The sequence below is a fragment of the Triticum urartu genome, chromosome 7 (genome assembly GCF_003073215.2).
Source record: "Triticum urartu cultivar G1812 chromosome 7, Tu2.1, whole genome shotgun sequence".
Taxonomy (NCBI): domain Eukaryota; kingdom Viridiplantae; phylum Streptophyta; class Magnoliopsida; order Poales; family Poaceae; genus Triticum; species Triticum urartu.
In genome coordinates this window covers 416,628,489-416,653,548 of record NC_053028.1, presented here as the reverse complement: position 1 = coordinate 416,653,548, position 25,060 = coordinate 416,628,489, and the positions used below count along the sequence as shown (strand labels likewise).

Here is a 25,060-nt window from a genome sequence, read left to right as displayed (position 1 = left end):
TCGGAAAAGAGATTCTTCAAAGAACATACCAAAACAGACCAAGTGTTGAAGTCGACTGACCTGGACGTTGCTCTGAAGAGCCGAGCTTGCATCGTAAGCCGCCTGGCAAGCCTCCCGAGCCACTTTTACCTGTTCCATCATGACTCCAGCCTGGCGTACAGCCTCCTTCGCAGCAGCCGCTTGGTCCTCAGGGACGGGGTACGCAGCAAAAAGCGAAGACGGATCTGCAGTCGACGCTGAAGGTTGCACACTCGTCAAAGGAACAGCGGAAGTCACGGAAGCCCGAGTGGGTTCGCCATCATCCCGAACTGCAGCCTCAGGCGCGGGAGTGGATTGCGGAGTCTTGCCAGCCAACACCTTCTTCTTCCTCTTCACCCTCAGTGGTGCGTTGTCGTCGTCGTCCGGGAGGTCGATAACATGAGGAGGAGCTGCAAGGAAAACATTCAATCGACCAACGCTTCAGTCGACTCGTAAGCAGGACGGCAGTGATCGTACCAGGGTTGGAGGTGACAGCGTCCTCCATCTCTTGGTCGTCGTTCCTGGCGGAGACCTCAGAAGTTGCACCACTGCAAATCTCGAAAGTTAGTCAGTTGGCCCAGTGAATCGACCAAGGATCCGTCCACAGTCGACAAAGGAAAGCAAGTGTTGTTGTTACCCCGAAATGGTGGGAACAACTATCTTCATTTTGGGCAAGGCCTTGGGTGGCTTAGATGGCGCCGTTCGAGGATGCTTGGGAGCCTTCCCGGTCGACGGAGGAGAAGAAGTCCGAGGGCGTTTCGATGACTGCCCAACAGGAGCGGCCGCCTTGCCACGTTCCTGCGCTGGATCGTGGGCGATCTTGGACCGTCCCTCCGGGCGGGAGGGTTCAGCCTCCTCCTCCTCTTCACTGGAGAAGATGTCGTCTCCCTCCTCTCCCTCACCGTCGGACTCCCACTCGACCTGGTCGTCCCCGCTCTCGCCTCCGCTCCCCTCACCTTCCTCGGTCGGCCCTTGTGCCCCGTTGTGCGTCGAGTACATCTCAGTGGTAGCCTAGAGGACAACGGACAGGACGAAAGTCAGTCGACTTACACAAAGAAGACTAATACAGAAGGCCAGATATCCGACAAAAGACATACCTGATCCACTTCATATGAGTTGTCGAGTGGAATCACCCTTCTGGCTCCTCGGGGGTTGTCTTTGTTCCCCGTGATGCTTGACAGCCACCCCTCCAGCATCTCATCGGTGACCTCCTCCGGGTGGATCCGAGTGGTGTCGTCAAGGCCAGAATACAGCCACATCGGATGGTCTCGCGCCTGGAGCGGTTGGATGCGCCTCTGGAGAAAGACCTCTAACAGGTCCATCCCAGTCACCCCCTCACGGACAAGTTCAACCACTCGACCCGCCAATACCTTGACTTGGGCACTTTCCTCCGGCGTGACTTTCAGAGAGATAGGCTTCTCGGCTCGGTCGAGTGAAAAAGGAGGAAGACCGGTCGACTGTCCGGGGGTCGCCTGGTCCTGGCAGTAGAACCAGGTCGACTGCCAGCCGCAGACCAACTCCGGGAAGGTGATAGAGGGGAAACAGCTCTTCCCCCTCGTCTGGATCGCCAGACCCCCGCACAACTGGATGACTTGCGTCTTCTCGTCACTCGACTTGGCCTTCTTCACCGACTGAGAGCGGCAAGTAAAGATATGCTTGAAAAGCCCCCAATGCGGACGGCAACCCAGGAAGGCCTCGCACATGGAAATGAACGCGGCAAGGTAGACTATGGAATTGGGGGTAAAGTGATGGAGCTGCGCTCCGAAGAAATTCAAGAAGCTCCGGAAGAATGGATGGGGAGGCAGAGAAAACCCTCGGTCGATGTGGGTGGCGAGGAGCACGCACTCACCGTCGCGGGGTTGCGGCTCGATCTCCCTCCCCGGGAGACGCGCGGCCTCGTGGGGAATGGCTCCTCCCTCGACCATGTCGTCGAGATCTTCCTGCCGGAGCACCGATGGCATCCAATCGCCCTGAATCCAACCCTTGGGCAGGGTGGTCCGGGAGGAAGATCCACCTCGCGAAGACTTCTTTCATTTCCCCGCCGCCGCCGCCTTCTTCGCGCGCTCCAAAGCAGTGGTCTTGCCCTTCACCATCGTCGCCGGCGAGGTCTCGCACGGGCTAACGGCGCTAGGGTACGGCCGAGGGTCGCAAGAGGGCTAGCGAAGGGAGAGAGGAAGAAAGAAAGAAGGAAGCAGAAGAGAAGCGGCGGCTTGGAAACCCCGAGCCGGCAACTTATAAGGGGCTGCTCCCGAGTGGCTGACCGGTAGGCCCAGGCAGCCCAGTCAAATCCCGCAACAGACGCGCGCGCAGTATGTGGCGAAAAAGGCGACGCGAGGATCGAGGAGTTTCCGCTTTATCACTTCCGATTACTGCGGCTGCTCCCGTCCCGCGCGCTTCCCAAAATCCAAATCCCGTGAGATCCGCGGGCCGCAGAACCGCTTGCCAAAAACAGAGTATCCCGCTCATACCAACACTCGGCATGTCGCAAGCAAGGATATTCACTCGACGAAGGGCCTGGAATGGATCAAGGCGACTGAAAGAGGTTGGTGACGTCGTCTGCGACAACTGACCCTAAGCGAGGCACTCTTACAGCCCCGAAGAACCGGTCGGAAAGGATCCCCAACTCTCCTCCCACTCTAACCTCAATCCATTCGGGGGCTAATGATGAAGCTATGTACCTGGGGTAGGAGCATGGACCCGTCCCAAAGAGTCCTACCCAAGGACATCCCTAGAAGAAATCACCCATCAATCGACTTGAAGGTACTCCACTCGACGGGTTCAAGACACTCGACCAAGAAGCTACCACTCGACCATGAAGCTACTCACTCGACTGCCAGGAGACCTACAGTCACTCCGTAGGCAAACGGTCAGCTGTTAAGTAGTCTTCATGGTCATTACAGCACTTTATTAGAGGCGTTACCAGTAACGCCCCATCTTAAATGTACTTTAAACCCTGCATTACTGAGGGCAGGAGGGGGCCGGCGAACTCTATATAAGCCACCCCCTCCTCAGTAGGAAGGGTTCGCACCCCTGTAATCTATACATGCATAATCCAGTCGACCGCCTCCGGGCTCCGAGACGTAGGGCTATTACTTCCTCCGAGAAGGGCCTGAACTCGTAAACCTCGCGTGTAACAACTTCCCAATAGCTAAGATCTAGCCTCTCTATACTCACCCCCCTACATCACTGTCAGAGTTAGAACCACGACATAATCCATTGTAGCATTGAAGACACAATTCAGCAATCGATGACCTTTTAACTGAAGAAATCAGAAGAGATGCACCATGGTAAAGGTAACTAATAGCTCTTGATTGAGAAACACCCTTGATCCTTCAGCATCACTTTACTCAAGAGCAACAAGCAGTTCAGGAGTTACCTGAACAATGGTTAAGGTCACTTGTCAGGAAGCCTTGAACCCTGCAATATAGCAGAAGAGTAAGGAAATGTGATTTAATACACAACATCACAAGACAAAATATTCTACATGCCAATGTACTAACAGTATAACGCCAATGCAAAACTTACTCTGAGCAACCATTGTAGCCTTTCCAAACTTGCTGAAATTTGAAAATCATGTTCATAAACGTAGATGATAATTACACTCGAGTAAGCCTACACACAAAACAACCTTGGACTTGAATACTTTTGGTATTCAAATCATAACATTGCTTACCTAAACAAACAAGATCTACTATATTTCCATTTTACACATCTACATTTTATATTTGGGGTAAACCTCCCATTGACTATTAATGCTAACCTTGAAGCTAACATAGAGATCACTTAGAGCATGTTCGGACTCCCTCTGTCTCCGCAACTCCATTCCGGAGCGGAGCGGTATGCAGTTGTAATTTATGGAGCAGCTAAGACGATGCTCCGCCCGCTCCGCTCCGTGACAGAGGAGTGGAGGGTTGCCGAACATAGCCTTAGATGACAATAATCTGAATTTCCTTGGCCAGAACTAAGATAACAATGTTTGGACATTTGAGTCACATAGAATAGAAGGACGCAGGTAGAGAAAATAAAGATGTGTAGAAATATTAGGGGCAAAGTGACACGGCTGCATCTCAATAGTATTATCCAAAAAATAATAGAACCAGGCAACAAATCCTGAAATTAAGAACCACGAAAGCAAGTACTCAACATGGCATGCAACTAATTTAGATACAACACACTGCATGTTTAGCAGTACTCACTAATTAACATCTTAGTACACCAGCTTTGGTAGGAGAGTATCAAAATGTGTAGAGCTGCCGAAAAGAAGATGCATCTTAGTTGCACTTTGGGTAAAAAATGATTTCAATTGGGCTTTAGATTCCTGTAGCACTTTTTGATGACATGAACAACCTCCTGTGTGATGCTAGCATCATTAGTGTAAAGAAATCTGTAAGATGAGTTGGGTAAAGAAATCACAGGAAGTCTGTACGACTTACACAATTCTCATTTGGACAAACGAAATTCAGTTACTCAAGTTTGAAAACTTAATGTTTAGATTTCTTGAGATATAGAAAACTGATGGGTCCAGATGAAAGGACCTGGCCAGCAGCATTGATGTTATTACATAGAAGTGCACTGCTAAGGTAAGTTGTTAGTGTGGACAGCTAACATATTGACAACCGGTGCATGTTTGCAGAGCGTAATCAGAGAATTACATATAAAAACCTTCATCGTAAAACATGAGAAATTCAAAATGAACATAAAGAGTCGAACATATACCTTGATATAATCCTTGAAATTTTCCATTGGGGTTTCAATTAGCTGTGCAAGCAATCAAAAAGGAAAATGCCCATCAGACATAGAATCAAATATACTATAAGAATAAAAAATAATAAGTTAAGTTTAGATGCATAAGTTAAATTACATGGTCATGGGCAGCACATAAGTAATCGCATTTGGTGGTACTTGCCCATTAGGCCACAAGAGCTTCTATGGGATGAAAACAATATCAAGCAATTGCATATCCAAGCCATGTGAGTCTGGTTTACATACAAGAAAAGAAATGCATTGGAAAGCTCTGCTTACATCGAGAGGGAGAGAATAAATCATAAATCATAAATCTGCAGATTGATTTGATGTTTGTTTGGCGAATTGGATTAGAGAGATGCCAGACATTGCGGCACAGATTATGTGTGCCCTCACCTTTGGCAAGCTGCTCGGGCTCGTCGCTCACCTGTTTTGCATGCGCCTCAGTGCCTACGCATCAAACACGTACAATAGATCAGGGAATATCAAGCATGCTTGTGTGCTAGCTATTAGTTCACCACCGAGTCACTTCCTCCATCCTCTACATGTTTGTGTATCTCTCCGCATTCTGCAAAGAGAAGATTGAGATATTACAAATGTCCTTGCTAGTAATATAGAAGCATCATCAAGAAACATAATCATTTGCCTGGTGTGCTGGCATGAGGTTCATCAATATCCAACTCTAGAATGAATAAACTCATAATACAAAGAAATATATCAAAAATTTAACAAAGCTTATTTGTGATTAGAAGGATTGGGCATTACATTCAAGATTGTGACCACAACATCCCTTTTGTTCTATAGCAGATGGCGTGGATCAGTCACACATGAACATCCCTTTTGTTCTATAGCAAATAGGAAAGGGGAGAAGGGCTAGGACGGGAGGAAGGAAGGGGGGCACGGTGGAGGGGGCTGGGCTATGGTGGCCGCGCCACCATGAATCCCGCTGGGCGCCACCATGGATCCCGCAGCAGTGGAGGTGCGTGGGACGCGGCGGATGAGGGTCGTACGCAGAGGAGAAAGGATAGGAGAAGGAGGACGGGGAGGATACCTGTGCCACCGTGGATGCTGGGCGCGGCTGCCATAGGTATACCTGCTGCTGACCTCCATCTAGTGCGCCGCCGGGGATGGGGATGAGGACCGACGATGGGATGCAGTATGGAAGGAGCGTTACAGAAACGGCGGCGGAGCGACCTGGAACGGAAGCGGTGGCGTGGAGAAAGGGAAGCAGCCTAGAGGCGGCGATGGCAGTGTGGACTTGATCAACATCCGTGAAGAACACCGGTGGCGGAGACACGGATCTGCAATAACCGGGAAGAAAACCGAACAGAGAGAGGGAAAGGGGAAGGCGTACGTTGATACTGCAGTCTCAAATCCAGTGAGACGATGGACCAGATTAGTATTAGTAGGAGGCGAACGGGAGGGAGAATCCTCGGGCACGGGGATACCATCACGGAGGCGAGCGGACGCCCGTCGCAGAGATCGTGAGAGAAGGGAGAAGTGGGGGGCTGAAGCGGCGCCGCTTGCTTCACTCCGACACCTAGCAAAGCGTTCAAAGGCCCATGTTGGCCAAATTCACCAGAGAAGCCCAATTTTGTTACGGGAGCAGCAGCCCATGCCCACTCGCAAAAACTATAGCGATTGTAGGTTGATCCAGTGACAAAAAACGATCATAAATCTAGATCCAACGGCAGAAATTATTGATGGCGCGCGTTGCCGCACCCGTCTGTTTTTGCGATAGAATAATAATAGTATTCTTAAATATTATGCATAAATAAAGTGTGCAAAGACAGGTATTGATTTTGTGATTAAAATTTTAATCGTACAAAAAGTTATAAAGTACTTGTTGCATTACTCAGCCATACTAAGTAATACATAGAACCGGAAAAACAACATTAGAATTAATGAAGTGATATCTGACATATCATACATCAAATTTTGGATGTATAGTACATAGAAGCACTAAGTAGTAATACCCTAGTATCATATATATAAACAACATAAAGTACGTGGACCGTGCCTAAGGAAAACTGCATTATCGTCCCTACTATGGTGCTCTTTTTGCATTCAAGCGTTAAGTACATTTATACACAGAAGCTTAATAGCTCGTAAACCTAATTGCCTAACTTTGAATTCATGTATTGATTCTTTGTAGGTTGAAGTAATGTTGATATAATCTAATATATGGCATTAATATTTGTCCACATGCAATGGAATGGCAAATTCAGTTTCTCGAACTCATGCAAGGAAGTTCTTAACATCATACTGAATTATCAGCAAAAAGTTATCCAAATTTGTAAAAGACCCACAATCAAGCATACTCTAGACATGGTCAATAATCATTTCTCCTTTGCAGGCTTTATACACACTATATACATGCCATTTGATCAGATAGGAAATGCATTAAGACTGTGGGAACAACTACGGCAAGTGTGCTTACATTTCCACATATGAATTTACCACCTAAAGAAGCTGAAGGATACATACAACAACGATAATAGCCGGCAATAGCATGGCATGAATCATTAAGAAAACATAAGCGTGGAACCCAAGCGAATATTAACATATATTTGGATATTGGATAGGATATGACATTCCACTGAGCTATCCTGGCTAGCAATCATTGGGAATTCTTCGCCAAGGAATTCTGGAACCAGAAAAACCCAGATCCAGTCCCAAGGACTTGGCGATTGTACCTGCCTATGTTTTTAAGGCGGTAAAGCGTCATAAGGCGGAGGAGGGCCGCTCTGACGCCTAAGCGCCAAGGCGAGGCGGTAAGGCGAGGCAAGGCGACGCCTTAAACATTGCAGGAAAAGAGTCATCAATAGGTCTGCACATATTAATACTAGAAAAAGAGCAATGGCTGAGAGATGGGCCACTACTTATGCACCTCCCAGTGGCCCAAAAGCCCATCTAGTGGCCATATACACCCCCGTGACCTAATTCCACTATCTCCTTCCCTTCTTTCCCACCACAGCCGCCACGAAGCCACACCCTTCTGGTCCTCCCTCCCTCCTCTTCATGGCCCCACCCTTCTCCCTCACAGCAGCAAGCCCCAGGAGCCCCCAGTCCTCCCTCCTCTTCATGGTGCCGGGAGACAGCGGGGCCGTCATCTCCAAGCCCCAGGAGCAGCCAGAACTAGGGCAGCCACAGCCGTACACTTCATGTCTGTCTAAGGCGGGGTAGACGCCTTGCCATCCTGGGGCGCCTTGACGCTTAGGCGACGACTAGGCGACGCTTAGGCGACGCCTTAAAAACATAGGTACCTGCAACAAATTAACTGCGGCAAACATCATCAGCAAGCCAAAAATGATTACAAACACTATGTTACGAACAAAGCAAATACCCAAGAGCTGCTTGTCGCAAGACAATGGGATTGTAGGGAAGGAAAATCTACACAAATTTGAAGATGAAAAGGCAAACCTCGTGGATAAGCATAACTCCTAGGATGTTATTGCCGGATGAAGAAGGCGTAACATGTACCACAAAGAGTAAGAAAAAACATTGTGTGATGATACTGCTGGTGATTGAGTATGCACCTCATAGATGGCGGACTCTGAAATAATAGAACTACTACTACTACACAATAGTAGGAATGGTTGCTAGAACACAAATAGTGAAGAATATCGTTGTGGCATCAATCCCCATTCATGTGAAGAGATCATGCAAAAAACGGACACAACAGAAATTCACAACATTCTAAGGCAAGCAACTTCTATTATGCACAGAATTCCAAGAACAAAAATGTCGTTTTCTTGAAGTACTCTTCTAGTGGAATATGGAATATCATTATGGAATTCCTTGCATCCACACAGGTGATAATTAATGGAATACCTCCTAGTCTGCTCAATTGATTTATAGCAGCTATAAAATAAGCTTGGTTGTTGGACCTAAATTTCTTTTAGTTCATAAGAGATAGACCATTTGTGCGACAATAAAAGTGAAAACATCAGTCCTTTGAACCATGAAAGTCGAATACCTTCTCTCTGCTCACATGGAGGTAGCAAAAAATAAATCGATGAAAAATAATAGTCTTATATAAAAAATTGCAGATAGAAACATGGATAAACAAACAATCCGTATAATCATTTTGTTGCCTCGACGACAAATGATAACCTCGATATTGAGCATCGTGCAGCTGCAATATTAAAATAAAGTAACACACACACAGACACGGAGCGCCAACATCCTCGGATGAGGTGAAGGCCTCCTGAACATAGGAGATGCAAGGACGGTGACACTGCTTACAGATATGTTTTTATTGTATTTTTTTAGGATACAGTACTTCGTATAGGGAACTTGTAAAAATCTCAAAAAAGAATTACCATGTGAGCATGGCTTCAGATAATGAAGCTTTAACATTTAAAACACAAATTTAGTAAGGGACCAACACTTGATTCTTTTCGAATTCAGTCTTATGTGTAGAAAGAAATTAAGAACTGATACAAGGAAAATATACCATCAACCTATGAACGTGCTATTGCTACCATTACAGTGAAGAAGACGTACATGATAGAAGAGCGCTGCTCGTTGTCCTCCTGCTTGCTTCTGCTCAGAGACGCAGGGGAAGGCAGAACAGCATTTCTTTAAAAGGACCACTATCATATCTGGTGACTTGATTGCTGTCACTCTGGCTTTTGGCGTTTGCTAATGTTCCTCTTGCTGCCTTTTATTTTCTGTTTTTTCTCTTGCAATATCCATTAGCTCGCTTGCCAGCTTTTCCTTTTCCTTCCGCGGAAGCTGTTCGAGCATGCAAATATGTCCAGCTAGATTCATTTCTGTGTCAGGATATTCCTCCTGAAGGTGCAGAAATAAGACACTCCGGTGCCACTTTGCCATTGAAGTTTCAGATATGCCAAAGAATTGTTCATCCCTCATAAGAACCAATTTTTTTCGCAAGTAATGTGTTCAGAATGTTCATCGCATCTCTCGTCACCAAACACCTACAGCAAATAAACACATCACATAAAACTTATAAATATTCTCGATATTGAGGTCCGTAGTATTGTTCAGGATTGTTTCACACCATGACTCGGAACACAAAGAATTAAGATCATTTTTTAAATACAATCACTTCTCAGATTAAAGCAACCATTTATATGTGCAACCATCTAAAAAAAATCAAACTCAGAAGGTCTAAGAAAAGGTGCCTTAGTTGTAGCTCATCTGCCTCCACTAAGAATCCAACCTTACATTCCAGCTGCAATGCAATGACATCTATGATCAACTCTTCGAGATTGGCATCAAGGGTCCAAGCAGTGAAATATTGATGACCACCTCCAAGAGTAACAATATGTTTTCGTAGGTTGAGAACTCTACGGCAAAGCTTGAGCCCCTGAAAAATATCGGATTTCTTACCCTTCAAATAAAATCCGACGCTACAAGTTAGACTGAAAGTCCATCTTTAAGCGTGACAGCTGACACCCGAAAATCCCCCATAGTTCTGCACCAACTGCGCAGCCTCCCACCATTCCAAACCTGCAGCGACATCGCAAATAACCACCACTGTCGTGGGAATCACACACACGCGCACGCACACACATGAACCCATGCAATTGCCGCTGAATCATTCAAGGTGCGTAACCTCGTCCTAATCGAAGATGGAAAGGGAAACGGGGGAAGCGAGAGAGGGAGAGGGAAAGAGATCGAGATCATACGTGGCCGTCGAACATCGCTGAAGTCGAGGGGCGGCCGACGGCGTCCTGTGCGCCTTGTTTGAGCTCGACTCGTCATCCCTTCATCGTCTGTTTCTCATCTCTCATCTACTGTCCCCTTCGATTCGACGAACACAGAGCAACATGGAGGCGGCGGTGGGAAGGATCGAGGAGGAGACGGTTATGCGCTCTCTCTGGACGGCGACGGACCTAGGTTACCCGGGGTCGGCTGCGAGCTAAAGAGACCCGAGCGTCCAGTGTTTTGGGTTCTCCACTTTTGCTCTGGACGGGATCAGAGAGTACAGGCCCAGTAGGCCCAACTGAATCTACGATGGCCGAAAAAACCACGGAAGCAGCGGCCCGAGAAGGCTAGCGCTCGTCATGAAGCCTGCACGCGCGATTTGGATGCAATTAAGAGCAAATCCGATGGTAAAAAACGACTAAAAATGACGATCCAACGATTAAAAATGCTGATGGCTTAAGAGGGCTGGGAGAGTGCTCGGTTTTAATATATCTAATATCTAAATTCCCTATGTGCGGATAACAGAGAAGAAACATTGTTGCACCTATTCTGAAATTGCCCCTTTGCCCTATAGTGCTGGAACAACATTATTCCACTTAGAAAAAGAGGTATATCAGTATTTGATGAATTCCAGTTTGCATTTCTGCACTTGCCACAAGATATTGCATTGGACACTGTAACTACGGGATGTTGGGGAATTTAGTCTATCAGAAATGACATGATCTTCAGGCCGGCTCCTCCTCACATACCTGGTTGGATGCATTACTTATAGGAAGGACTATGGGCTGCTCAGATCAAAGCAAACCAAACCAAAGCCGAAAGGATTCGTACTTGGGTAGAACAGAACTTATAATTTGATATCAATGTTTCATAGAACTGCCATAGGTTGAAGGGGTTTTCACTTGTTTTGTATTTGTACATATTTTAGTTAATTAATGAAAATACCGTAGAACAATTGTTCTATGGTACGTGGCTAAAAAAAAGTCCTTTGGCCAAATCCAAATCGAGTCATATTAACCATTGGATCAGCTTAATACTCCACACTAAATTCTGTAGTACGATGTTTTGCATAAAATCTCTTTGTTAATATAAGCCAGTTTCTAGGATCTTCGGGTCCCTTCCCTGCTAACAAAGAAAAGAAAACATAGAAAGAAAACATAGGCTTCACAAGTCAAGTACCACATCTCTTATGGTTGAGATTAATGAGCACAATGAGAAAACAAGCAAGATTCGCATTTTGCCAATTGTCCATATATATGTCATCAGTGGAGTGGAAAATGGCGAGAGATTAATGAGCACAATGAGAAAACAAGCAAGATTGGCATTTTGCCAATTGTCCACATATATGTCATCAGTGGAGTGGAAAATAGCGAGAGATTAATGAGCACAATGAGAAAACAAGCAAGATTGGCATTCTGCCAATTGTCCATATACATGTCATCATTTGTGTAGGCGCGCTACACGTGTCAGTCCATCTCCAGTTCTCAACCAGAAAATCCAGTATAAACGTACAACGTTGTGGCCAGCTCAGAGCCTCAGACACAAACACATCTCCCGTAACACAAAGACCATGAAGACCATACTCCTCCTCATTCTCGCATTCCCTTTCTTGGGCGCCGCCGGCGAGCGTTGCCCCGGCGTCCCGTCACTGGCAGTGGAGGCGGCCTGCCGAAAGGCGTGCGGCACCAAGCTCATGCACGACATGTGCATGTACACGCTCCGCGGGGGATTCGATCCTAGCCCGTCCGTCCACATCGAGGTCACCGAGTATGCGCTCCTCGCCGCGCACCGCGCCCTCGAGTCCTACGGCGCCACGGCTGCCGCCGCGGCCGAGCTGCTCCGCAACGGGTCGCTCTCTGGCGACGAGAGGGCGGCCTACAACACATGCTTGACGGAGTACTCCTACGCTGTGCAGTGCATGGAGCACGTCGCCGGCGACATGGTAGCGCGTTGCCGGTTCGCGAGGCTCGGGGAGGAGTACGTGCGCTGCGTGACGTACGTGGAGGGCTGTAGGGATCGCTTGGTGCGGCTCAAGTCATCGCCGCTCTACGCCATGAATCTTGTCGACCGGAACAAGGCCCTTCTGGCTTACTCCCTCGGTCAATTGCTCGGTAGCATATGAGCATTGCAGACTTCCAGTTAGTTGTTTGCTTTGTCTTAATCTGCTGTCAAGTTCAATCAAACTAATAAGAACTTGTAAGGGCATCTTTAATGTGGACACTCACAATGCCCGTAACCGTTCGGAGCAAGCAGTCGGGGCATAATTTGTCATCCAATGCAGTAGCTCATCGGTCCACACACCAGTTCGGTTGTCCGAATTACCGCAAATTGGAGGCAAACTGGAAGGGGGCTTGTAGGAGTCTGGACCGCTGCCACGTTGGAATCCGACACCTCCAGCCCGCTCAAATGCCCTTCTGGTCCACTTTTCTTCCACTCTACCTTGCCCGCCTGCTTTGCATTCTCACCCTCCTTGTCTGACACCGCCTTTGTACCTCTCAGCTGCTCCCATGCATCCTCGGACCTCTGCAACCCCCACCCACGTGCCTGTCTGCCTTGGACTACGACGCCATCCACCCAGGATTCGTCTACAGCGAGGCATCCTCAACCTTCCTGCCGACGCCATCCATGGCAGACACCCGCCCCGAGGGTGTTCGGTCAAATGCCATTCAACTTTTATTGTTGACCATCTTGTTGTTTTCTAGAGTAAAACGATGGCGGGGTACTCACTGATGGAGAATGAGTGCGAACGTTTTGTGCCACAGGACCGAGGAGAGGTCATTTACATTCATACATTGTTGGATGAAGCTCAAGGGCAACAGTGTGTGGGAGGACTTGTTTCGATTCTAACTCGAGTATCGTTGAATTCCGAATCAATGAATCAAAAAACTTATTGAACATCTGGTTATCTAATATATAATATTGACATTTGAACTATTGTTGTATTAAGGATATTTGCAAGTTATTTATGGATAAATTATGTTATTTTCCATAATTATTTTGAGTGTTGCGACTTAAAAGAAGGGAAAACAAGGGCAAACGTTTAGGTGACAGGGTTGGATGGTCGACTCCAGTATCCGTGTCCGCGGATCAGTGCGCGGACTAATAGTGTGTCTCTTTTGATGATATACGTTGGAGATGTCTTCATAGAGAGAGTCATGATGTGACAATTGATATGACTAGCAAGACTAATAATATAACATGTAGTATTGTAGGTTATTGTCATGTCATCAAGAGCCATTATTATCGATCACTGATACGTCTTCAATCTATTTATAATTTATGAAGTATTCATGCTATATTTACATCATTTATATATGGTTTTGATGCACATTCATAACATTTTTATGGACTAAGTTATTAATCTAGTGCTCAATGTCAATTTCTGTTTTTGCATGTTTTTTGTTTCGCAAGAAGTCCATATCCAGGAGGGTTCAAACACCATGAAAATTTATGATGGTTTTTTTATGGAAAAAAAGAAACCCTGGAAGTTTCAGGAGAGGACCAGAAGATGGATGTGGGTCCCACAAGCCCAAGGGCGCGACCTACCCCCCGGCTGCGCCATCCAGGCTTGTGGGGCCCCTGTAGCTTCATTTGACCTAATTCCTGGCCTATAAATTCACATATATTCCAAAACCCTCGGAGTGAGACCCGAAACAATTTTATCGCTGTTGCAAGCCTCTGTTCCAAAGTGATGCAAACTAAAGGCCTTTTTGGCACTCTGTCGGAGGGGGTACCCATCCATGGAGGCCTCTTCATCAACCTTGTTGCCTCCATGGTGATGTGCGAGTAGTTCATCCTCGAGGCTGAGGATATGTACAAATAGCTATGTGTCTGATCTCTCTCTTCCATGTTCTTGATGGATTCCGATCTTTATTGTATCATGAGCTTGATTAATAAAGTTGGATCTTATGATGTTCATATCCCTCTATCCTTTTTGTGGTGAATTGAGTCTTGCTCTTTGAAGTTTCTTTATGTTGGATTGAATATTTTGGATTTTAGATTACATGATGCTTGTCTAGTAATTAACTTGTGGATACCTGTGGTGACACTGGGGTAATATAGGCTTAAAGGTTGAACGATACGTATCGTATGGTGTTATCGTAGCACTTTGAGGGATTAGAAACTTTGGAGTGATTCTTTGCTGCACTTTGAGCGATTATCATGTGATTTAATTATGTTAATGATGTTGAGTGGTTGCCCTAGTGAAAGTATGAACCTTGAGCCTTGTTTCCAAGCATTGAGACACCATTTTTACTCACTTTTGTTACTTGCTAACTTGTTGTTTTTATTTGTTCAGATTACAAAAGTTATTGCTACCATCTATATTACACACCTATCATCACATCTTCGTTGAACTAGTGCACATATGCAACTCACAATTGTATTTGGTGTATTGGGGACACAACAGAACATCTATATTTGTTTGCAGGGTTGTTTGAGAGAGAATCATCTTCATCCTACACCTCTCATGGATTGATAAACCTTAGGTCATCCGCTTGATGAAAATTTGCTACTGCCCTACAAAACTCTGCGCTTGGAAGCCCAACTAAGTCTAGAAGAATAAAGTTGCATAGTAGACATCACTCACTCATACATACAATAGTTTACACTCCTTCTCTTTCCTTTGCATTTATTATAGTTCTCTAGAAGCATGTGTAGAGGTGGAACACACTCTCTTCTTCTTTCTCTATCTCTCCCCTCCTTGTAAGCAAATGTGTAATCCGGCTTGTGGTCAAGAATTTTGCAGGTCAACAAGGTCTCGAGTTTCATCACCTATCTATAAGTAGGGCTAACACCCTTTAATGAACTCTCTTTGACAATTTCTTCTTCTACGTTGGCATTTGATATGTTGAGTGTGTTATGTGTGTGACACAAAGAACAAATTTAAGGCTAGCACTGAAAAGAAATTGTTCAAGATAATTGAGTAAATGTTGTTGGACATGAATAGAACCACATCCAAACCCTTTCCCCCCTATGTTATAAGTTGCCTCAAATATTACCGAACTTACCACAAAGTTTGGGCTTAGGCAGAAGTAGAACCAAATTCTAACGCCTAATCTATAAAACCCAAGGATAGTATGGATATTTTTCATCATCGATAAAACAAAAAATTATCGACTAGTGAAACATATGATCATAATAAACTAGCATGGTGAAGTTGATGATGATTTATCATAGTTCACAACTACAAACATAAGTAAGCAGACCCTAAACCAAACCCATTGACATGCATGCCAGTAAAATACAGGACCTCACCATGCCAAAAATCCCGGTCGACGTCGTGGTAAGGGGCGAGTACCCTGTTGGAGGAGGCATTGGTGGAGGTCTGCGGCAAGGCAGTCTTTTCCAAGCATCAACGGGCTAACCTCTCCTCACCGCCATGGCAGCTAACATGCCAGTTTGATAGAGGTCTCGGTAGATGGTTACCCTCGACAGTTTAGCAACAACGTCGGCCTGATTTGGCAGAGGTGTGTGATGGGCTCAGTCCCTTGAAGTGACACGCTTAAGATCCGATGTGTGGTGGCAGTGCTAGGGTTTGGTCATGGATTGGAAATGAAAGGAGGAGTGATACAAGATAATCAGGGGGAAGGATTAGAGAAATGGTTGCGTCCCAAGGTACTAACTTACTACATGCAGAATCGAATATGAAACATCATGCACGTGCGAGAAACTAAAGGCGCTTAAACCATCTCAACCTATTCTTACATATGATTAAAATTTAGAACCACCTCAGAGAGTGTACCTAACAAATATAACTGCCCCTGGGTGTACATCATGGTCGACTGTATTTTTGGGTCAAAACCACCTCCATGGGTCGCCACTAATGTCCATTTCTATCTGATGCCGCTACATGAAATGCCCCCCGATGCAAAACATGGATCTTGTTTTTTATGCCCACATTTCCCCGAATGTCATTTCATCACAAAATTTTGCATCCAGTGAAAGCATTCATCGATGTTTATCACAAAAAAATTCAAAAAAATGATTTTTTTTACTATTTATTTTGATTTTAAAGTTCAAGATGGAGCATGTGAGCCCGGAATCAAAAGAGCACTTTCGCTCTATTCGTTGATTTTGTTGAGTTGATAATGGAAGTAATGATGGAAAATTTCTCCGTCTATGAAACCACTTAATTGTTTGCATAACCTTAGCAATGTCTTGCAGAGGAGTGGGGATACTAATCGTGTTCTCAACTGGAAAAATGTTATTTCATGGTAAAGGAAGGTATTGTGCTTGGGCACAAGATCTCTGGCAGAGGAATAGAAGTGGATAAAGCAAAATTAGAAGTCACTGAGAGGCTGCCATATTCACGAGATGTGAAAGGAACATGAAGCTTCCTTGGTCATGCGGGTTTTTATAGACTGCTTATTAAATATATTTTTGGAAGTACTCAAATTGTCAAGTAACCTTTTCCAGAAGGATGATCCTTTCGATTTTGATGAGGATCGCATTATAGCTTTTGAACAGCTACAAAAAGCATAATCATGGCTCCATCATTTAGCCACCAAAACGGGATCAACCTTATGAAATTGTGTGTGATGATAGTGGTTACATCTTAGGTGCTATTCTTGGACAACACGATGATAAGAAGCTGAACATTATTCATTATGCTTGTCGTGCTCTTGATAATGCTCAGAAAAATTATGCCACCACAGAAAAAGAGTTACTAGTTGTTTTCTCGTGTGATAAGTCTAGAGCCTATTCTTTATTCTAGTGATTGTTTACACATATCATCAAACTCCGAAGTACCTTCTTACTGAGAAAGATGCAAAGCCTCGCTTGATTCGGTGGGTTCTATTACTTCAAGAATTTGATTTACAAGTCATTGATAGAAAAAGGAGAAGATAACCCTCTTGCATATCACCTTTCGAGAATTGAGGGCGTTGTATTGATGCTCCTATCCCATTAGTGATTCTTTCCGGAAGAAATTCTTGGTGTTGTCAAGGAGGAAATGCTTTGGTTTGCAGGTTATGCTAACTTCCTTGATGGAAAATATATGCCACCTGCATCAACGAAGAAAGAAGTTCTTCGGCGGTTTGAAGTACTACTTCTGGGATGATCTATATCTTTATCATCATGGCAGTGGTGAATCCATACTCACCAGGAACACTTTTAACCATGTTGTAGTTTACATCACTTCTATTACTCTTTTGTCCTTGGTTACAATTCTTGCCCACTTTGGCTCTCGCTTTCACACACACTTATAATATTTCCACCTTCACACCACTTTTGATTGAGATCTAAAATAAATTGTAGGCATATACCAATAAACCTCTATAGGGTGCAAAAGACCATTTCCTAGGCTCTTTGTTGAATCGATACTCTTACTTCAAAAACAAATACAACTAAACGATATGCACTTGCAGAAAATCAGAGTCAACAATGGGGAAGATTTGGCTAGAGAGGAATAAGGGTGCTTGAATAGGAAGTCACCCTTTTAGTTTTTGAACAAACATATGCTCTATATTGATTAAACACCAATAGAATAAGAAAACTCCTAAAAGAATTATGCCAGCCGCCCTTCGTTTTGCCTATAGTACGGTGGATCTTCTACTCGACATCCGACGTTGCGGAGGGGTCGGAGGTGGCTTCTCCAACGCCGGTGGAGGCGGTGGACTCGACGAGGCATCTGGCTGCATGGCTTCATTCATGGCAAAAGATCCACCTCAATATATAATCATGCATGAGAAAATTGATATGCTACTTATATTTAATACTATACTAGTATATTTTAGTGATCAGGTACAAGTAATCATATCTATTTTTAGTTTAAGTTCTCATATTATTAACCAAATATTGATGTTCCAATCTCCATGAAATATATTGCAACAAATTCACACAATAATCCGTGTGGTACCATCTACTTTTTTTTTTAGTTTCGACGTCCTACTCCGTATGGAGGGCCCGACGCTGGAGCTGGGAGTAGCCTGCATTTTCTAACAGAAATCATCTTGCGGCTGCTCATGGTCAGAGTGACAGATGCCCGTCTGAAATTATTAGCCACGTTAACAGGCAAAGCAAACATTACTATCTGCAGTGCATATACCCCTTAAAAAAAACTATCTGGATCCACTCATCATGCCATTTGCATCCCAGGTCTAATCTACTGAACCCAGATGCTGCAATTTACAACTAGGAGCGCAACACGACAGGGTCTTGGATGGCCCCAATGTCTGAATTTGTACAACACTAAATTGCAAAACAATCTAACCTCAGATTCTTCAACCTAGCTAAGAATGCTTCTCTTCTACAAAGAGGGGGGAGGGAGGCAATCTGGTAACACAAAACGATGTCAGAATTTGAAGTCCTTGGGGCGCTGCAGCCTCTTCCTGGCTTTCTGAGCGCTTTGGATGCTTAAAATCAGAGAGCTACCTGTATCACATGTACTGTCGTAGCCCATCAGCTTTACACTAAGATCCTTGCATAGCAACTCTAACCTACCTCGATCGTCATCGCCTGCCAGTTGCAGCTGATTGGCCTGCTCTCGAGAGATGGCGGCATATAAGTGGAAGGCTTTCTGGTGAGCCTCCTTCTCGGCCGCAGGCTCCTGATCCTTTTGGTCCCCTTCCAAATGGGGATTCTCAAGTGTAATCCTGAGCAAGCCTATAGACTGTGGATCGTCGGGTGTCATGGAGGAGAACACAAATGAGAATCTGCTGAATTCAAGATCTGGCTCCGTGAAAAGATCTTCAAGGATGCCATCGGGAGGTCTAAGGCTTTTCTGCAGAGCATACTTTTTATGATCGGAATCCACTCTGCTTTGTGAAGCCCGGAGAATTCTGGAAGCTTCTCTTAGTCCGCTCAATAAGGCACCATGCATCGTTGCAGGGTATGCACGGTTCGTCGCTTCTCCAGCAAAGAAGAGCCGGTCTTCACTGACACTCTCAGCAAGAATGTCATAGTCCGTTCCAGAAGACCCAACTCTGATGTGAGAGTATGAACCGCAACAGAGAGGATCACTACCCCATCTTGTACAAGCAGATTGAATGGGGTCAGGCACAGTAACGCCTTTTGGGCCATAGATACCTGCAAACAAATCATGAATAACATTTTAAGTGCTTATTATAACAAGTAAACAAATCATATATTCCAATATAAAGAATTTGCATGCATCCCCCTAATAAGCTTCTATTGCACAACCCCTGTTCTTGTTACCATATCATTAAGCATCCATCTAATAAACTAATCCAGAAATGGCCAATGTAAGCACATGTGCTTATAGGTAGTTAAATGCTCCCACACAACTCACAAACACCCATATAAGCATAAATGCTTAAGGGGCAATTCTTAACTTTTCTCATATTCTCTGCCACGTGTCGTGAAAAAAAAAATAAGCACCTATACCTAGGAGCATTGGAGATGCTGTGATTGGAGAAAAAAAAACTACCAAGAAACAGGTAATGGCTACTAACAAATGACATCCATACTCTAAACAATCGACTGCACCTTCTAATAAGTCCAGAAAAAAAAGGTATAATACATCAAAATAGCTATTTTATTACTATATAAATCACGACTCAAATCAAGACAAAACGACATTTCAATGGAATAGTGTGGTGACAATGATTATAACATAATCACATGCACTACTTGTTCTAGCTATTTAAACCTGATCTTAAATGACCACCTATTCCACCAAGGAATACAGAGTGTATACCAGGTATACAACATTAATATGTTTCAAACATAATTTTTCATATGGATTAGCAGATATACACATCATTTAAAAGCTTCCACTCAACATTATCCTGCCTCTCTTGCTCATTGCACTTTGTTTAGTGTTTACCCAAACACCACAAACCACTTCATGTAGTTTTTTAAATGCCTTTCCGCATATCTATAATACCTAAAGAGTTCATCCCAACTATCTTATTTCTCTTGACACGCAAGCTATCCGCATCAGCATTATCCTGCCTCTCTTGCTCATTGCACTTTGTTTAGTGTTTACCCAAACACCGCAAACCACTTCATGTAGTTTTTTAAATGCCTTTCCGCATATCTATAATACCTAAAGAGTTCATCCCAACTATCTTATTTCTCTTGACACGCAAGCTATCCGCATCAGCACCCAGCCACAACATCATTTTGTTACCCACTTACAGGAGGGACCCGCCATAGGTTAATCATCATAGTTCCCCGACGTGTCCTCCTTGACCTCCTCTCACTAAGCGCATTCCTCCTCCTTGACCTCCTCTCACTAAGCGCACTCCTCTTGGCCCGTTGAATGCATGTGGAGGTCAATAAACAGGGCAATAATTACCGGAATTAGCTGGCTATTCCCGCTGCAGCATGGATTGGATGATTTATGTCACGTGTCTATTGTGCGTGAAAGGAAGGGGAGCCTTGGCGCAGCGGTAAAGTTGTTGCCTTGTGACCATGAGGTCACGGGTTCGAGTCCTGGAAACAGCCTCTTGCAGAAATGTAGGGAAAGGCTGCGTACTATAGACCCAAAGCAGAAAAAAAACTTCTTTCTATTTTGGATAATTTCTTTTTCAATAGGACCCTCTTTTTGGATCCTTCCCCGGACCCTGCGCAAGCAGGAGCTACATGCACCGGGCTGCCCTTTTATCTATTGTGCGTGGAAGACAAACTGATGGCCTCACCTATTTGTATGTGGAAGACAAAAGTATGGCCTCTCCAGCTTCTACCCACTACCATGTGTATTCATCATCCATAGGCCCATCGTCTTCCACTCGGGTCCTTTTTTCTGGGTCCACCCGGGTCCTTTTTTCTGGATCCATCTCAAAATATAAAAACAACTAACGTGATGTTCTCTCGCCCCTCTTCAAGTCTCACCGATCGAGCCCTCTCCACCAGAACATCCTTTCCCCGACACCGTATGGGATGTGGCGGCGGGGAAGCAATCTCCGGTTGAGAACAATCCTTTGGCTGACCGCCTATCCGCTCGCCTCCGGCGGCTCTTCGGCTCCGGCAAAATCGCTAGACCACCTCATCTCCGACGACTTTCCGGGATATCTCGGGATGTGGTCCTGTTGCCGGTGGGCCGCTCTGATCGTCGAGCCCCTTGCCTTCAATGATTCTCCCGGTCTGGCACGACTGCCAGTGCACCTTGCCCATGGTGCTGATTTATTTTCATCTTCTCCTAATGTCTCAGTTCAGGCGCTGCTGGGAGGTTGATTCCGCAGGGAGTCCCGGGCTAGCTTTACTGAATCACTTCTGGTTAGGGATGAAAATGGAGTGGAAACTTTCCGCTTTTCCGGAGGAAAAATGGAAATGGAGAGGAAATATGAAAATGGAAACGTAAACGGAAATTTGCAAAACAAAAATGGAAATGGAATTTTTTATGCGGAAATGGAAACAAAAATGGAACGGTGTTTTCCGGTGGAACAGGCGTGGAAACGGAACTTTATGTTTCCGTGAATATGGAATTTCCGTTTTTTGTATAGGCCTATGGCCGCTTTGTAGCCCAACCACCAAACAACACACTGAGCAGAATAGATGATTTTAGGCCCAAATTGTCCAGAAGTACTACGCTAAGTTGCTAACATAATCATATTATTTTGTAGCTATGGTAATATTTCATTAAATTTGTTTTTTTTATTATTTCTCTATGACTCAAGGGTTCTATGTTCTGGTCAACGCCCACTTCTGTTTCCATGTCCGCTTTGTATCATTTCCGGGGTTTCTGTATTCGTTTCTGCTTCTGCAAAAAATATGAAAACAAATGTGGTAGCAGCCAGTTCCGTCCGTTTCCGCTCCGTTTTCATCCTACTTCTGATGTAAGCATGCACACTGACACTATGCACTGGCCTTACTTGAAACATCTCATGTGCGCGGATGACTGTTTTATAAGTGAATTTATTTTCTTTATTCCATATGTATGCATCATATGTAAGTAGTAGATCAGTAAAGGCCATCAAGCAAACATTGATGTTTTGTGTACGTACTGCTGACCATCATGCTTTTTGTTTTGATATCATCTAACCTATTCCGTTGTATACAGATTTATTTGAACTCCATTTATTCAAGGCTGCTTGGATGCCTATTAAGAACTGAAGAAATGTCTGAACTGTCTAATACTAATTTCAGAATGGGAGAATCTTGCTCCCTTCTGTTCCTAGAATGTTTTCTTGAGATAGATACACTTGCTACCTTTCGGATTTCAAATATACTTGACATATGTAACTGCAAGTAGTCCACTATGTCCACGATTCTGAGTTCTGATCCCCCCCCCCTCTCAAGTAAGTTTTATGCCTCAATACTATGGTTGGTATATATAGAGAGAACAGAGCGTTTACGATAAAATAATAGGCAGCAGATACCTTTGCTAAGATTGTTCATAGGTGAAACAACAAGGTAGATAATAGCATGAAACAACTCCAAGCATATGCTCATCCAGTTGTAACTGATGATCGTGTAATAAATGGAATGACACATCTCCCAAGAGTGCACAAATCACAAAAATAATGCATAATTCTCTTAAATGTTACCGTTTTTACAATTGAAGTATGAGTTATTCATGCAAACATAATAAACTTTATGTAGTCCATGCAACTACTAGATCATGATTCTAACTAAAATATTATTCAATACATAAATGTTGATCATATATATTATTACTACTATGAATTCCCGCAGCAACGCGTGGGGGTATCATCTAGTTCTTACAAATAGATGATCTAACTCCCAACATTCATTGAATATATTAACTAAACTTGTGAAGACACCGTGAACATGGTTGTTAATTTTAGTGGTGATTACCTCGAAGAATACCAAGTACTCGATGAAGTGTAACAACAGGATCAACCTTTTCAAACTCCAAAGCAGCCTCTCCCGCCACAAGTGCAACAAGTACTGCGCCGCCAGAGACAGTATGGTAGCTGTAGAAGAGAAAGAATTCCCCACGCTTGCTCGACTCCTTATTCAAACACCCAAATGTGTCAATTTCCTCATCCCAAAATACAGATGGGAACACCATAGCCACTTTGTTCAACAAACCAAACCCCAACCTCTGAATCGCCCCAAGCTTGTTTTCAGGCAACTCTGGGTCAAACACAATGCTCCCACTCTTGAGCACTCCAAGCGGAACAGTGCAGAGCGCCATGTCCGCCTGAAAAACCTGCCCTCCTTCCACTGTGATGCTCACGCCATCTACTCCATGCTCAATCCGCTTCACCGTCTTCTCATACAACACTGGTACACCATCACATAAGGCGTGTACCAGCCTCGAATTCCCTCCAGCCAAGAAGCAATGGTCACCACCCATCTCAAACTGGTCGTCCTGGTCCCAGTGCGCCAGAGAGAGCTCCGATAAGCAACCAGCATTGGAGAACTCAAGGTTTGCCAGATGCCAGTCCAGAACCTCCCTCTCTTCCTCGCTTTTGGCCACATTGTACAACCTTCTCAGCCTTTCGATCCCTTCCCCCAGAGAGATTCCCTCTGCGGCTTCCTTGAGAGCCTCCCGCAGCCTGGTGGCGTGGTCAAGAAGCGTATTGAACACCAAATCGATACTTCTATCTAGCCTGGTGCCCACAGTCCGGCCGTCAGTGTGGTACAGTGGGCAGCGGTCACGCACCTTGTGGAGAGGAATCCCGAGCTGGCGGGCGAGCACGCCTAGCGGGTTCGCGTGGATGCCAGTGATGACGCTCCCACCGAGCTCGACGGCGGCCTGGCCCCCGCCTAGGCGGGAGGTGTAAACGCGGCCACCAGGGCGGGCGCGGCCCTCCAGGACGAGCACGCGGAGGCCGAAGCGGAGAAGCTGCCGCGCGGCAGCGAGCCCAGCGAGGCCAGCACCGATGACGAGGACGGAAGCGGCTGGGGCCTGGAGCGCGTCGGCGGGAGAGGATGCGGGGAAGGCGGCGGAGACGCCGAAGTTAACGTGGCCCTCGCGGGTGAGGAAGCCGTGCGCGGCGGCGACTAGGTGATCGTAGCTCGAGGCAACGGTCTCGAGCACGCGCGCGCGGGGGAGCGGCACCCGCGGATCGGCGCGCCAGGAGGCGAGGATGTGGTTGCGGACGACGATGTAGTCGTTGGGGGCGGCGGCATCGGCGTCCGCGAGGATGGCCTCCTCGGCGGGGAGGAGGGCGTCGATGGGGAAGCCCAGGGAGAGCGAAATGAGCGCCTCTGTCTCCGTCTCGCGCTGGCGCTCCTCCGGGGAGAGGCGGCGCAGGCGCCGGATGCGCCGCGACGGGGAGTTCCCAAGGTAGGCCTGCAGCTCGGTGTCGACCAGCGACTCGTCGTACGACCCCGGACGCGCCGACGCCGCACGGCGCGGGCGACCCGACGGCGGCGGCGGCGACGGCGACATCGCCGGTAAGGGTCGTGTGGGGAGTTGGGGTTTGGGTTTGCTCGGCTGCGTCAGTTTGGGCTTTCGGGGGAGAAGGTGGGTGGGAACCTGGGAAAAATACTTTAATGCGTTTGATTGAATGACAGGCAGGCCCAGCCGTCGCAGCGAGAGGGCCGAGGTGCGCGTGCGGGCGTGCGGGCTTAACCCAAAAGAGGACGATGACGTGGGCCGGCGGCCTGCTGTCAGTTTAAGTGGTTCATTCTGTGAGGTGCGCAAAAGGAAGTTGACTTTCCTGTAAAAATTGCATCAATGTCATGTGCCCCGCTGTTTGGTGGTACAAGAATGGAGTCATGACATGGGAAGCCAAAAAGACGG

The 25,060-nt window shown here is 45.8% G+C and overlaps 2 protein-coding genes and 1 long non-coding RNA gene across 5 annotated transcripts; 1 reads left to right on the top strand and 2 right to left on the bottom strand.

Annotated features, from left to right (window-relative positions):
- Nucleotides 1–7,280: 7,280 nt before the first annotated feature.
- On the bottom strand, nt 7,281–10,676 carry LOC125521096. Of its 3 annotated transcripts, none has more exons than XR_007289015.1 (4): nt 10,419–10,676; nt 10,120–10,266; nt 9,271–9,704; nt 7,281–8,041 (listed from the first exon to the last, which is right to left on the bottom strand). It is a non-coding gene; the product is annotated as an uncharacterized LOC125521096 (long non-coding RNA). The 3 variants fall into 3 exon arrangements; XR_007289014.1 differs by having other exon boundaries at nt 10,120–10,239; nt 10,419–10,675; XR_007289013.1 differs by lacking the exon at nt 10,120–10,266 and having other exon boundaries at nt 10,419–10,671.
- A 1,303-nt stretch (nt 10,677–11,979) lies between these two features.
- On the top strand, nt 11,980–12,759 carry LOC125519951. Its single transcript, XM_048684732.1, has one exon. It carries the CDS (start codon nt 12,008–12,010, stop codon nt 12,557–12,559), a length of 552 nt encoding a protein of 183 aa, XP_048540689.1. The 5' UTR covers nt 11,980–12,007; the 3' UTR covers nt 12,560–12,759.
- A 5,707-nt stretch (nt 12,760–18,466) lies between these two features.
- LOC125519949 (lysine-specific histone demethylase 1 homolog 2) lies at nt 18,467–24,780 on the bottom strand. Its single transcript, XM_048684731.1, has 2 exons — nt 23,161–24,780; nt 18,467–19,464 (listed from the first exon to the last, which is right to left on the bottom strand). The coding sequence occupies exons 1-2, from the start codon at nt 24,704–24,706 to the stop codon at nt 18,731–18,733; spliced, it is 2,280 nt and encodes a 759-aa protein (XP_048540688.1). The 5' UTR covers nt 24,707–24,780; the 3' UTR covers nt 18,467–18,730.
- Between the last annotated feature and the right edge of the window lie 280 nt (nt 24,781–25,060).